Source organism: Arachis duranensis, chromosome 10 (assembly GCF_000817695.3).
Source record: "Arachis duranensis cultivar V14167 chromosome 10, aradu.V14167.gnm2.J7QH, whole genome shotgun sequence".
In the NCBI taxonomy this organism is placed as follows: Eukaryota; Viridiplantae; Streptophyta; class Magnoliopsida; order Fabales; family Fabaceae; genus Arachis; species Arachis duranensis.
In genome coordinates, this window is record NC_029781.3 from 48,661,514 (window position 1) to 48,676,769 (window position 15,256).

Sequence of the window (15,256 nt, forward strand, 5' to 3'; positions counted from 1 at the left end):
CAAGTACAACTCATCCCAAATGTAGTGTTTAGCATCATTGAGTAGCTTCCTCTTCATGTACTTGTTAATGTTGGTGGGCAACTCCGCAATAGCCTTGAAGTTGGCTATATCAGCAAACGAATGGCTTTCTTGAATCATCATTAGCTGCTCATCAGTGAAACTTTCATTCACTTAAAGTTGTTGTGCTTCATCCTCGTCATGTGGGATTCTTGATAAATGATCAGCCACCTTGTTCTCTGCCCTACTTCTATCTTTTATCTCTATGTTGAATTCTTGAAGTAGCAAGACCCACCTTATCAACCTAGGCTTGGATTCTTGCTTGGTCAACAGATATTTGAGGGCTGCATGATCAGTGAAAATAGTAACTTTTGAGCCAATAAGATATGATCTAAACTTATCAAAAGCAAAGACTATGGCTAAAAGTTCCTTCTCTGTAGTGGTGTAGTTCCTTTGATTCTCATTTGAGGACTTTGCTAGCATAGTAAATAACATGCACTAGCTTGTCTTTCCTTTGTCCTATAACAGCACCAACAGTAAAATCAGATGCATCACACATTAATTCAAAGGGTAGATCCCAGCTAGGTGGTGCTATAATAGGTGCAGAGGAAAGTCTATTTTTAAGTTCATCAAAGGCTAACATACATTCTATATCAAAAACAAAGGGGGTATTTGAGCAAGTAGGTTGCTGAGAGATTTGGCAATCTTTGAAAAATCTTTTATAAACCTCCTATAAAACCCAGCATGTCCCAAAAATCTTCTAATTGCCTTGACATTGCAAGGTGGAGGCAACTTCTCAAGTACTTCCACCTTTGCCTTGTCTACTTCTATGCCCTGTTTAGAGATCTTATGACAAGAACCACCCCTCTAGTTACCATGAAATGGCACTTCTCCCAGTTTAAAACTAGGTTAGTTTCTTGGCATCTCTTTAGCACCATGGTAAGATGATGTAGGCAATCAGAATATGAATCCCAAAACACAAAGAAGTCACCCATAAACACTTCTATGAACTTCTCAATCATGTATAAAAATTTTGAAAGCATGTACCTTTGGAATGTTGCAGGTGCATTGCACAATCCAAAGGGCATTCTCCTATAAGCAAAGACTCTATAGGGACAAGGAAAAGTGGTTTTCTCCTAATCCTTTGGGTCTACAACTATTTGGTTGTAGCCAGAGTAGCCATCCAGGAAGCAGTAATATTCATGTCCTACTAGTCTTTCAAGCATTTGGTCCATGAAAGGTAGAGGAAAGTCGTCTTTTCGGGTGGCTTCATTAAGTTTTCTATAGTCAATGCACATGTGCCATCCGGTCACTGTTCTTGTAGGTATTAGTTCATTCTTTTCATTTGGTACAACAGTGATCCCTCTTTTCTTAGGAATCACTTGGACAGGGCTTACCCAAGGGCTATCTGAGATAGGGTAAATCACCCCTGCTTTCCATAGTTTCAACACCTACTTTTGGACTACCTCATTCATTGTTGGGTTCAGCCTTCTTTGTTGCTGTCTTGAGGGCTTTGCACCTTCATCAAGTAGGATCTTGTGCATACACATTGAAGGACTGATTCCCTCTAGATCCGCAAGTGTCCAACCTATAGCATCCTTATGTTGTTTCAGTACTTGGATTAACTCCTCTTCTTATTCCTCATTCAAGTTTGAGCTAATGATCACTGGGTATGTATTGTTATCACCCAAGTAAGAATATTTCAAACTTGGGGGTAGAATCTTCAGTTCCAACTTTGGTGCCTTCAATTTCCTCTTGCTTGGCTTATCCATCATGATTGATTTATCCATAGCCTCCAGTGGTAGCTCACCACATGAGACTTGTTGATCTTGCTCTTGGGTTTCTTCATATTGTTCTTCCTCTATGACTCTTTGAACCATGTTCTCAATGGTATCCACCATCATGCATTCACTAATGGCTTCCTTGGGGTAGCTCATTTCCTTGATGACATTGAAAACCATCTTCGCTTCATGTAATCTCAAGACTAGCTCCCCTTTTTGAACATCAATTATGGCTCTAGCAGTAGCTAGGAATGGCCTTCCTAGGATGATTGATGTCTTGACTTCTTCCTCCATGTCAAGCACAACAAAATCAGCTAGGAAGATGAATTCCCCCACTTTCAACAATAAATCTTCCACCACACCATGGGAGAATTTAAACGTTATGTCAGCTAATTGGAGTGCCATTCTTGTTGGCTTGGCTTCCTCTATTCTCATTATTTTCATCATGGCCAAAGACATGAGGTTTATGCTAGCTTCGAGATCATATAATGCCTTCTCAATGTTCATATTCCCAATGATACAGGGGATTTGGAAGCTCCCAGGATCTTTCAGTTTCTGGGGAAGCTTCTTTTGTATTATGACACTACATTCCTCAGTGAGCACTATAGTCTCTTTCTCTCCCCAATTCCTCTTCCTTTTCATGAGCTCCTTCAAAAACTTAGCATAGAATGGCGTTTGCTCTAGTGCCTCAGCAAAGGGTATGATGATTTGGAGCTTCTTGAAGATTTCTAAAAATCTAGAGAATTGGCTGTCTTTCTCATCCTTCCTTAGCCTTTGTGTATAGGGTGCTTGTGGCACATAAGGCTTCAAGACTTGCTTTGGTGAGGATGGTGCAGAGGTATTTTCTTCCTTCTTGATTTTATGTTCCTTTGCAATTTCTTCTTCTTGGTGGCTTTGGCTTGGGGTTGTTTCTTCTACAACCTTTCCACTTCTTAGTTTTATGGCCTTGCACTCTCCCCTGGGGTTAGCCACGGTGTCACTAGAAAAGGTATGTATGGACATAGATATTTGCTTAGATAAGCTCCCTAATTGTGCCTTCAACTTTGAAATCGCTGCCCTTTGATTCTTTATGTTGGATCCGGCCTCTTCCTGGTTAGCATCTATTTTTCTGTCAGCTTGTAGCTGTCTTTCCAGAATAGTAGAGATAGTTCTGGTCAGTTGTGTTGACAATTGTGCTATGGCTGCCTCTAATTTTGAGAAACTATTACTGGTTTCACATAGTTGCATGGTGGGGGTTGATGTATCTTGGTGGTGGCTATTGTGTGTCTGCTGTGTGGGGTGATGTGATGTGTTTTGTGAGCTGTGGTAGGGTCTGTTGTTTCTTGATTGGTGGTTGGTATTATGGTTGTTGTGATGATTGGAGTGATAGGGTTTGTGGTCTTGTTGGTTTTCCCGCCTAAAATTTGGGTGGTTCTTCCATCCTGGGTTGTATGTTTTAGAGTTTGAATCATATACTGGTCTAGATGGGTTGTTTACATAATTTGCCTGCTCCCATTCACATTCAACTTCTGATGCATCTTCTTCTTGTGGTGGTGCTTGAGCTTGGACAACTGAGACTTGGCTTGCCTCCACCTTCTTTGTTAAGGCTGCTAATTGTGTTGCGATTGCCTTGTTTTGTGCTAACAAGGTGTCCATAGAGTTGAGTTCCAACACTCCTCTCTTTTGAGCTCTTTTTGAAGCATAGAAGTATTCATTTTCGTCTACAGTTTCAATGACATCTATGGCTTCTTTGATGGTTTTCTTCTTGTTGAGTGAACCCCCTGAAGAGTGGTCCACAACTTTCTTTGCTTCATATGATAGCCCTTCATAGAAGATGTGTAGTTGAACCCATTCGTTGAACATATCTAGAGGGAACTTCCTTGTCAAGTCTTTGAACCTCTCCCAGGCCTTATAAAGTGTTTTACCATCTTGCTGCCTGAAGGTTTGCACCTCAGTCCTCAATCTATTGACTCTCTGTGGTGGGTAGAATCTTGCTAGAAACTTGTTCACTACTTCATCCCAAGTGGTCAAGCTCTCCTTGGGGAATGCCTCCAACCATTTTGCTACTTTATCTCTGAGTGAGAAGGGAACAAGAGTAGCTTGTAGGTGTTAGGGTGTACACCATTGGATTTTACAGTGTCGCATATCCTCAAGAATGTAGTGAGATGTTGGTTTGGGTCGTCTTAGGCACCCCCTCCATATGAACAATTATTCTGGACAAGTGTGATGAGTTGAGGTTTCAACTCAATGTTGTTAGCATGTATTCTTGGCTTCAGAATGCTGCTGCCACAGTTTCCTGGATTTGGGTTGATGTAGGAGCCTAAGACTCTCCTCTCTTGCCCAACATGATTGCCAGCTTCCTCTCCAACATGGTTATGCACCTCTTCCTCCATAGTAGCTCCCAGATCCTCCTCCGCTACTTCCTCTCTAACTATGCCTTCGCCTCTTGCTTCCCTCCTTAACCTAAGGAAGGTCCTCTAAGGTTCACTATCAAAGGAGGATGAAGTTTTCCTTTCTACCTGTCATACATTCAACAAATAGCCAGCAGAGGACAAGTGAAGTGAAAACTCTTGTTGAAGTTAGTGGTTAGCATGGTTGATGCAATTGATCAAACAGTTAATATGGCAGTAAGAAGGCTGGAAATATGAACAGTGAGTAACTGAAATGATTAAAGCAAAAACAAAACAAAATAAGAGCAGAGAAAAAAAACTGAAAAGGAATTAACAAGGTAATTAAAATGCTTAATCTAGCTCCCCAATCAATTTAGTAATTGTCAAATTCAAACCAATCCCCGACAACGGCGCCATAAAACTTGATGTCTGGAATTCACAGCCCTCAAAATTTTGATTATGAACTCGTTCTTTTGGCAAGCACACCAAAATTATCGTCAAGTAATAAACCACAGTGGAGTGGGATCGTATCCACAGAGATTGGTAGATTTGAGCAATTTTAATCAATTGATGAATTAGTTAAGTTGAGCAATATATAGTAGGATTGCGGAATTGTAAATGAACAGGAAATTAAATAACTCAAAAGTAAAAAGAAGCAGTAAAGTGCATAAAAGGAAATGGCAATAACGTAAAGTGTAGAATCACAAAAGACTTAATTGTAAATGGGAATGGGGATTGACAGAATTGTAAAGAAAGCTATAAAGAATGTGGAAGATAAAAATAGCAGGATTCATTGAGATTGGGAGATATTGTTCTCTTTGTATTAAATCTAGCTCATCTCTTCTTCAATCACGCAACTCATTGACCTCTTGGCAATCAAGATTGGTTGAGCCCTAATACCTTGGTGACTCAATCTCTCAAATCTTGATAATCAACCAATTCCTTGGTCTAATTTCTCATGAAGAGAGATATGCTTGGTCCCTGATTATACCACACATCTTTGTAGATCCAGAATAGAGGGTGGATTTTATGTCACTGTATCCAATCACCAAAACCCAGATATACTCATATGTGAGAAGGGATTTTAAGCATGGTTTCATGTTACCTTTTCCAAGGTTTCCATGAAACCCATTTTGCATTCAATCTCTTTCCCAAGACGATTGAACACAAGCATTAAAACGAAATTCCTTCTAGCAAATCAAAGTGAAGATGAAGAGAAGAAGAAATTCACTATCATTAATCCATCAAGTACAACAGAGTTCCCTCTCCCAATGAGAGGGATTTTAGCTACTCATAGCTTAGAGAAACGTACAAGAGATGGAAGTGATCATGTGAAAGTAAATCTAACTCCACTTTAAAAAACTACTACCCAACCCCTTTCTCAATACTCTCAGGGGTTATTTATACTACTCCTAGTGCTGGAATAAAAAAAATATAAAGAGGAAAAGAAAATTACAATTGGAGGGAAAGAAAACTCAATAAACGTGGCCTTCAGTGGCTAGCGTGTGACGGGGGCTTCAGTGGCGTGCCACGCCCAGCCTCCAATTAGGCTTGGCACGTCATGCCCAGCTCTCAAGTGGCACGCCCAGGGTCTTCTCAAGCTTTGGTTAGCCTGGCGTGTCACGCCTTCGAGCCCAAGTGGCACGCCCAGGCTTTTCTTGGGTTTTTGTTAGCCTGGCGTGCCACGCCTTCGATCCCAAGTGGCACGCCCAGGTCTTTGTCTTCCTCTTCCACTTTCTGGAAAGTTGAACCAGCGTGGCATGCCCAGGGTCTAGCGTGCCATGCCCATTTGTGTGCTTGGTTCTTTCATTGGCGTGCCATGCCCAGAACTCAAGTGGCACGCCTAGGTCTTCTTCTTGTTGGTTGGTGATGCTGGCGTGCCACGCCTGAGGCTCAAGTGGCACGCCTGATAAACCACTATTTTATGATTTATATTATGCTCAATTGACTGGTTTCTATCAAGTCTTTGCTCACTTATTCATATAAATTGCATGGTTTTACAATTCCTTCCTTACTCCTTAATATATGTGAAAATATGTTTCCTGGACCATAAAATTATTAATTTTAATTACCCTTTATTATCATTCGATTCCGTGATCCATGTGTTGAGTACTTTCAGGATTTATAGGGCAGGAATGGCCTAGGGAACAGAAAGGAAACATACAAAAGTGGAAGGAACACGCGAAAATGAAGTTTTGAAGGAAATGGCAGCGACGCGCATGCATGGACGACGCGGACGCGTGACTTACGCAGAGCCCAAGCGACGCGCACGCGTGGACAACGCGGACGCATGCCTAGCGCAAAGCACGAGTGACGCATACACGTGAAATGGAAAACTTCCAAATGATGCGCACGCGTGACCCACGCGCACGCGTGACGGACGCCACGTGCAGAAAGTTGCAGAATTTGCCCTTAACGATTTCTGGATCCTTTTCGACCCAAATGCAAGCCCAGAAAACACATATTAGAGGCTATAAAGTGGGGGAATACATCCATTCATGAGGAGAGATCGACACAACATTCATTATTCAGATTTTAGGTTTTAGATGTAGTTTTTAGAGAGAGAGGCTCTCTCCTCTCTCTTAGGATTTAGGATTTAGGATTTCTTTTAGGATTAGGATTTCTTCTTCATTCCAGGTTCAATGTTCCTTTACTTTAATTTCTCTTCTACTTTTATTTATTCTATTATTTTAGTTTTTTAATATTGGTTTATGAATTCCATGTTAGGATTGATTTTCTTATTTAATATAATTTGAGGTATTTCAGATTTATGATTGCTTTCTTTTATTTAGGATATAAATAATTTGGATTTTTCTCTTCCCTTTGCTTTGGTAGAGTAATTGGTGACACTTGAGTTATCAAACTCAGCTATTGATTGATATTTGAAGTTTGCTGGTTGATTTGGATCCCTCTAAAGCTAGTCTTTCCTTAGGAGTTGACTAGGACTTGAGGAACCAAATTAGTTAGTCCACTTGACTTTCCTTTATTTAGTAAAAGTTGACTAAGTGGGAGCAATAAACAATTTTCATCACACCTGATAAGGATAACTCGGATGGGATTTCCAGTTCTTATACCTTGCAATGGTTTTCATAATAATTAATTTACTTTATTGCTAATTTATTTCCTTGTTCCCTATTTCAAAAAACCCAAAAATATACCTTTTTCCATAACCAATAATAAATCATACCTCCCTACAATTCCTTGAGAGACGACCCGAGGTTTCAATACTTCGGTTATAAATTTTATTGGGTTTTGTTGCTTTAGTGACGACCAAAACTTTTGTACGAAAGGATTCTCTGTTGGTTTAGGAACTATACTTACAACGCGATTATTTTTGTGAAATTATTTACCATCAATTAATCTGTTCGTCAAAATGGCGCAATTGCCGGGGAATTGCAAACGTGTGCCTTATTAATGGTTATTGTAAATATTTGCTTTTTCATTTCTTTGTTAGTGTTTCTATTTTTAGGAGTTTATTTTCATTAATTTTTGTTTTTATTTTCTTTTGCTACTATGAATTTTCACCCCTCTGGCTTCGAGTTTGGTTCCAATGTTGTTGTAAGGAATGGAAACTATAATGAGAACAGGCATCAAGGATAGAAGAATCAAAGATGGGAGGAGCCACAAGGATTTGATCAACCCTCTTGGCAACAACCCCCTCCAATGCACTATCACCAACAACTATTCTATGAATGCCTAAGTAAAGAATAATAGCTGGCGTGCCACGCCTTCGACACCAAGTGGCATGCCTATATGGTTGGCCTCCTATCTCCCTTTTTGGAAAATATAAATGGCATGCCACACCCATAGTTCCTCTTTATTCCAGTAGCTGGCGTGCCACGCCCAGCATTCAAGTGGCACGCCTAAGTGAAGATGAGAGCTTGGCGTGCCACGCCTTTGATCTCAAGTGGCACACCCGGCCTTTCTTGCCCTTTTCTAGCAATGGCGTGCCACGCCTAGATGCTCAAGTAGCACGCCCATGTGATGGTTGAAGGCTGGCGTGCCACGCCTTCGACATCAAGTGGCACGCCCAACTTTGTTTGGCCTTCTCTAGCATTGGCGTGCCACACCTGTGTCTTCTAGTGGCACGCCCAAGTGATGGTTGGGAGCTGGCGTGCCACGCCTTCGACATCAAGTGGCATGCCCAGCTTCACTTGGCCTTTTTTAGCCAATGGCGTGCGATGCCCGGGTCTTCAGGTGGCACGCCCAAGTAATGGTTGATGGTCCTGGCGTGCCACGTCCATCTTGGCGTTCCACGCCCCTCTTATGGCTGCTAGCATTGCTCTCTGGAAAATTGTACCAGCGTGCCATGCCTAGCTCCTGGCGTTCCACGCCCATGTACTTTCATGGCATTTGCTCCAAGTGGCACACCAGTTTCACACGCCCAACTCTGTTTTGTTATTTTCTTCCCTTTTTGTTGCACTTTTCACCTGAAACGCAGCACAAATCCATTTCAAAGTAATGTATCATAATACTTATCATTTGGCTCATGAAATTGCATTGAAATAATGAATATGTTCTCTTTTTATGGTCCTTTTGCATAGGTAAAAGGGGTAAATGATGCAAGTCATCATTGTTGTTCTGGTTCTGATCTAAATCGTCCCTGTCTCGACTCACCATTGTCTTCTGTTCTGCCTCTGCTTTTGGTTACACTAGTAACGGAGCTGTCCTACCTCCTCCCTGCTCCGGTGCTGCTGCTACTGCTAATGGGGAGTGATTAGAAATGTTGTTGCCGTTACACGGATTAAGAAAAAGGGGTTCATCATATCTAATTCCTGTTTGTTCGGCTAATTAAGGTAGGGAATTTATTTTGAAATTAATCGTTTTAATTTATGAATGCTATCAAAGTGTAGTGAGTAACTGCATATAATTTATAAATGTTTTATGTGACTAATTGATTAGAATTGATGAAATGAGATTGTTGGTGATTGTGAATATGATTGAATGTGATAAAATGAAATTGTGATGAGAATTGGTTGAATTGTGACTGTGGATGGTGATTAATTTAATATTTCTTATTAAATTAAAACATGATGATTAATTATTGAAAAATTGTCATTTTAATAATCGATGAATTGAGTTTGGGTTATGGTTGTGATTGTGACTGGTTTCCTTGTTGTGAGTAATTAACTGATGAGATTTATTTTGGTTTGAGGTTGTGATTGTTACTGGTTTTCTAATTATTTAGGAATTACTGAAAGTTCTTATTTTAGTTTATTATGCCAAATCGGTATCTATTGAATTGTTTGCTTGATGACGTCGTGATGGCCATTAATGCTGATTTATGATTAACTATAATTGGGTTTGAGAACTGTTAAAGGATTAAAGTTTGATTACTAAATTGATTTTCTTGAAATCTGAATTTTAAAATAAAACAGTAACTTTGGGGAAGAATAAGTAACTCGATAATGAACGAAATTGTATGAGGTTAAAGGCTAATTTTTGGGAAATTAGTTATGAATTTTTTAAGCTGGACTGGTTTACTTTTAAAGAATGATTGATGGAAATTTTGATTTTAATTGATTATAGGATGTTAGTCGTTAAACTGAATTATGATGAGATGATTATTGAGAATCTGTTGTTGTGATAATTGCTGATAAAAGGTTGGTGAATTGTTGAGAAAGAGGAAACCCACAAGGGTGGCTTAAGTCCTTTTTAGGGTAGGTTATGCAGAATTTTAATATAATAAAAGGATTTAATTAAAAAGAATTTTATGAACTGCACTTTAGATATGTAATTGATGAATTTGAAACTTGATAACTGGAAATGAATTGTTAAGATTTAGAAAAGATAATGAAAAATGTTAAAAGGAGGGAAAACCGTATGAATTGTTAGTCATTTAACTACGGGAAAATACCCACAAACTAAGCAATCATTGGCCTCGGGGAAACCTAGGAATTGTTATTTATTTTATATGTGGGAAAAACCCATGAATTGATAATAATTGATTACAGGAATAACCCACGAATTGTTGTGTGTTGATCTCGGGAAAATCCCATGAACTGAAGAGTTTTATTTTTTGTTGATCTGAAGTGTGCACATCATGTGGTGTTTTTCTATGATTTTTCATATGAAAAATTGATTCATAATGCTCAATTGTTGAGTGTTTTTATACTTAAGTTGTATATTATTTTGATCCTTTTGATATGATAAATTTTGTAGAAAATAATAGAAAAAGAAGCAAAAAGTACAAAACAAGTTAAAAAGAATAAAAGAGAAAATTTTGGCACGCTTTAAAGCTTAGGATACACTTTCGAACCTTAGACCACGCTTTTGAAAGCATGGCCCTTGAAGCATGAACACCCTCAAGGGCATTGTTAACGCCAAGGAGAAGTGGTGCCTTCCAAAGGGGCGCCAATGAATCAAGTGAAGCATATGATTATGCAAGCCATATGATGCATGAGGTGTTATTATATGAAGGATGCAATAATCAAAATGCTTAACTAATGCATGCATGAGGCATTAATTAAATGATCAAAGCAAGCAAGGCATTTAAAGAATTACGCCAAAAAGGAAATAGTGTGGACCAAAGGAAGCAACGCATGAAATGGCATCACTAACGCCTAACAATGAAGTGCCTCCAAGAAATGGAAGCAAAGGAATGGAATAGATGAAGCACGTGTTGGTAATGCCAACTCCAAGGGAAGCAAGTGAAGCTCGACAGTTGGGCGTTGGTAACGCCCAATTATGAAGCGCCCATTCCAAATAACGCCCAATAAAATGTGGAAGCTCTTGTCATACTAGACACCCCTAGAACTAGGCAATTGGGCATTGTTTACACCCAGTTACAAAGCGCATAATTCAATGGCCCCACAAATGAAGAATGAAGCCCTAGAGCATGCTGAAATGGGTGTCAGTAATGCCCAAAACAAGGAACGCCCAAGTGAAACAACGCCCATGTCACAAGGAGTTGCTCCTGTAGGTATGAGAGTTAGCGTTGGCAATGCCCAAAATGCAAGGCGACTTGTCAAGTAATGATGGCGATGCATTCTGAAGAAAGTAAACTTGTGCAGTCACGTATAGACACGCCTCATGCGTATGGGCAACTGAGCAAAAATGGAAATTCACGCGTACGCACAAGGCATGCGTACGTGCGACACCAGCTTTTCATCCCCAATTTGTGATGTTTTACCAACACCAGGAAATAGAAGCGCCTTGTCATAATAACGCCCAAGCCTCCCCAATTTGGTCCACTTTCTCACTCAAAGTCCATTCAAAATTCATGTAAGCAAGCCGACAATAAACAACCAATCAAAGCCACAGAAATCATCTAGAAGAAGTTAATTTTCATTTGATTGTAATTTAATGTCAATTTTATTTTAATTTTAAATTTAGGATAGCTTATAAATAGGCCTTAGTTTAATCATTTAGCCACAAAATTCTGGGGGGAGTCTTTGGACACTATCTTCATACACATGATAAACCCAAATTTGTGGTTTATCTTGTGCTTAATTTAGGGGATTTTATCAACCTTTTCTCACATTTATTCAATGAAATAACATGGTTTTGTAATTCTCTCTTAATTTGTGCTTAAGTATAAAAACATGCTTTTTAGGCCTTTAATTTGCTAGTTTTAATTCACCTTTGATTCTACTAGATGCTTTGATGTGTTTGTTAGTGAACTCAAGATGAAAAGGACTAGGAATGGATCAAAGGAGTGAAGAAAAAATTATGAAAAGTGGAGAACTCATGGAAAAACAAGGATTTGGAGTGCACACATCGACACGTACGCGCAACAAACGTACACGCGTTGATATGAAGTCGCATAGCAACGCGTACGCATGGATGGTAAAATGTCAAGAAATGCGTACGCGTGACCCATGCGTACACGTCGTAGCTCGCACGTGACCTCTGGTGCACGAAATTGGAAATCACAATTCTTCACAAATTCACACAACTAACCAGCAAGTGCACTGGGTCGTCCAAGTAATACCTTACGTGAGTAAAGGTCGATCCCACGGAGATTGTTGGCTTGAAGCAAGTTATGGTTATCTTGTAACTCTTAGTAAGGATATAATATCAATAATGATTTTTAGTTTTAATTGTAAAAAGTAAAAGAGCATGAAATAAATACTTATTATGCAGTAATGGAGAATATGTTGGAGTTTTGGAGATGCTTTGTCTTCTGAATTCCAGTAACATAATGCTTCCTCACTTTCAAACATACAAGGCTCTTTCCATGGCAAGCTGTATGTAGGGCATCACCGTTGTCAATGGCTACTTCCCATCCTCTCAGTGAAAATGGTCCAAATGCTCTGTCACAGCACGGCTAATCATCTGTTGGTTCTCGATCATGTCGGAATAGAATCCATTGATTCTTTTGAGTTTGTCATCACGCCCAACAATCGTGAGTTTGAAGCTTGTCACAGCCATTCAATCCTTGAATCCTACTCGGAATACCACAGACAAGGTTTAGACTTTCCGAATCCTCAAGAGTGGCTGCCAAAATGTTCTAGCTTATACCATGAAGATTCTGATTAAGGAATCTAAGAGATACTCATTCAATCTAATGTAGAACGGAGGTGTTTGTTAGGCACACGTTCATGGGGTGAGAATGGTGATGAGTGTCACGGATCATCACATCCATCACAGTTAAGTACGAATCAGCATCTTAGATAGAAACAAGCGTGTTTGAATGGAAAACAGAAATCATTGCATTAATTCATCGAGACACTGCATAGCTCATCACCCCCAACAATGGAGTTTAGAGACTCATGCCATCAAAAGGTATAAAGTTTAGATCTAAAAATGTCACGAGATACGAAATAAGTCTCTAAAAGTTGTTTAAATACTAAACTAGTAACCTAGGTTTACAGAAAATGAGTAAACTAAGATAGATGGTGCAGAAATCCACTTTTGGGGCCCACTTGGTGTGTGCTGGGGATGAGACTTGAGCTTCTCACATGACTGGGCTGTTTTTGGAGTTAAATGCCAGGTTGTAACCTGTTTCTGGCGTTCAACTCCAACTTGCAACCTGTTTCTAGCGCTGAACGCCGGATGCAACATGAAAACGCCAGTTTACATCGTCTATCTTCACGCAAAGTATGGACTATTATATATTGCTGAAAAGCCCTGGATGTCTAGTTTCCAACCCAATTAAGAGCGCGGCAATTGGACTCCTTTAGCTCCAAAAAATCCATTCCGAGTGCAGGGAGGTCAGAATCCTACAACATCAGCAGTCCTTTTTCAGCCTGAATCAGATTTTTGCTCAGCTCCCTCAATTTCAGCCAGAAAATACCTGAAATCATAGAAAAACACACAAACTCATAGCAAAGTCCAGAAATATGATTTTTGCCTAAAAACTAATAAAAATATAATAAAAACTAACTAAAACATACTAAAAATATACTAAAAACAATGCCAAAAAGTGTATAAATTATCCGCTCATCACCTCCCAACACCAAACTTAGAGTTTGAATGTGGAGGCTCTGTTTGACTCTATATTGAGAGAAGCTTTTCATGCTTCTTCTTCATGTGTACAGAAGGAGATCATTGAGCCTTAAATACAGGGTAGGCCTCATTCACTTGAAGGACCAACTCTCCTCTGTCAACATGAATCACAGCTTTTGCTGTGGCTAGGAAGGGTCTGCCAAGGATGATGGATTCATCCTTATTCTTCCCTATTTCATGGATTTGTCTGCCATCTCTAGTGAGATTCTTGGAGCTTGTACCTCAAAGATTCCCAGTTTTTCCATTATAGAGATTGGCATGAGGTTGATGCCTGACCCCAGGTCACATAGAGCCTTCTCAAAGGTCATGGTGCCTATGGTACAAGGTATTAAGAACCTTTCGAGATCCTGTTTCTTTTGAGGTATCCTCACCTGAGCTAAGGCGTTTAGTTCATTAATGAGCAATGGAGGTTCATCCTCCCAAGTCTCATTACCAAATCACTTGGCATTCAGCTTCATGATTGCTCTAAGGTACTTAGCAACTTGCTCTTCAGTAACATCTTCATCCCCTTCAGAGGAAGGATATTCGTCAGAGCTCATGAATGGCAGAAGTAGATTCAATGGAATCTCTATGGTCTTTGTATGAGCCTCAGATTCCATTGGTTCCTCAAATCTCGAGCAAAGTATGAACTATTATACATTTTTGGAAAGCCCAAGATGTATACTTTCCAACTTAATTGATAGCGTGCCAATTGGGCTTCTATAGCTCCAGAAAATCCACTTCGAGTGTAGGAAGGTCAGAATCCAACAACATCTTCAGTCCTTTTTAGCCTCTGAATCAGATTTTTGCTCAGGTCCCTCAATTTCAGCCAGAAAATACCTGAAATCACAAAAAAACACACAAACTCATAGTAAAGTCCAGAAATGTGATTTTTTGCATAAAAACTAATAATTATATACTAAAAACCAACTAAATCATACTAAAAACATCATAAAAACAATGCCAAAAAGCATATAAATTATTCGCTCATCAAGATCAATTAGAAGATGGGTGCAAAAAAAAAAGATTTGGGATCCGGGAATATATGAAGAACAATTTTGGAAGCCCTTAACTTGTGTGGAACTTCATCAAAGCTTGGTGCCATTGATTTTGAATTTTGGAGCTTACTTGAAGTCCAAGCATTGGTGGAAGTTTTAAGATGAGTACAAGCATAAGCCACCATAACAAGGAGCCTTCCAAATGTCCAACTTAAGGACTTAAACTAAAAGTGCTAGGTGGGAGACACCCCACCATGGTAAACTCTTTCCACTCTCTTTTAGATTTGGTTAATAAGTGATTGGAGTTGCCATTATAGGTAGTTTTCTTCTTTTCTATACTCTTATGCATTTTGTTTCGATGATAGGTTGTAGTAGTGTGTCTTGATTAGTTTAGATTGTTCATTAAGTAGGTTGCTTGAAGTGTAAGTTTTGTTCGTAGTGTATTTAAAAATTTTTCAAAAACTAAAAAGATTTGTTGTTAAATATGATTTGTGATTGTCTTAGAATGATTAGAGATTAGGAGAGTGACCTGTTTTTGAAAAAAAAAATAAAAGTGGGCATCGGCGCGCAAGCGCGCTGTGCGCGCGTGCGTTGACGTGGTTTCACAACTCCTAGTACTAAAACCCAAGAGTTATGCCCACTTTATGCCTACTTTGTGCCAGGCGATCTGCGCGTAAGCACG

General features: G+C 39.5%; 1 protein-coding gene across 1 annotated transcript; it reads right to left on the reverse strand.

Annotated features, from left to right (window-relative positions):
• Nucleotides 1-1,631: 1,631 nt before the first annotated feature.
• On the reverse strand, nucleotides 1,632-3,413 carry LOC107469940 (uncharacterized). Its single transcript, XM_016089325.1, has one exon. It carries the CDS (start codon nucleotides 3,411-3,413, stop codon nucleotides 1,632-1,634), a length of 1,782 nt encoding a protein of 593 aa, XP_015944811.1.
• Between the last annotated feature and the right edge of the window lie 11,843 nt (nucleotides 3,414-15,256).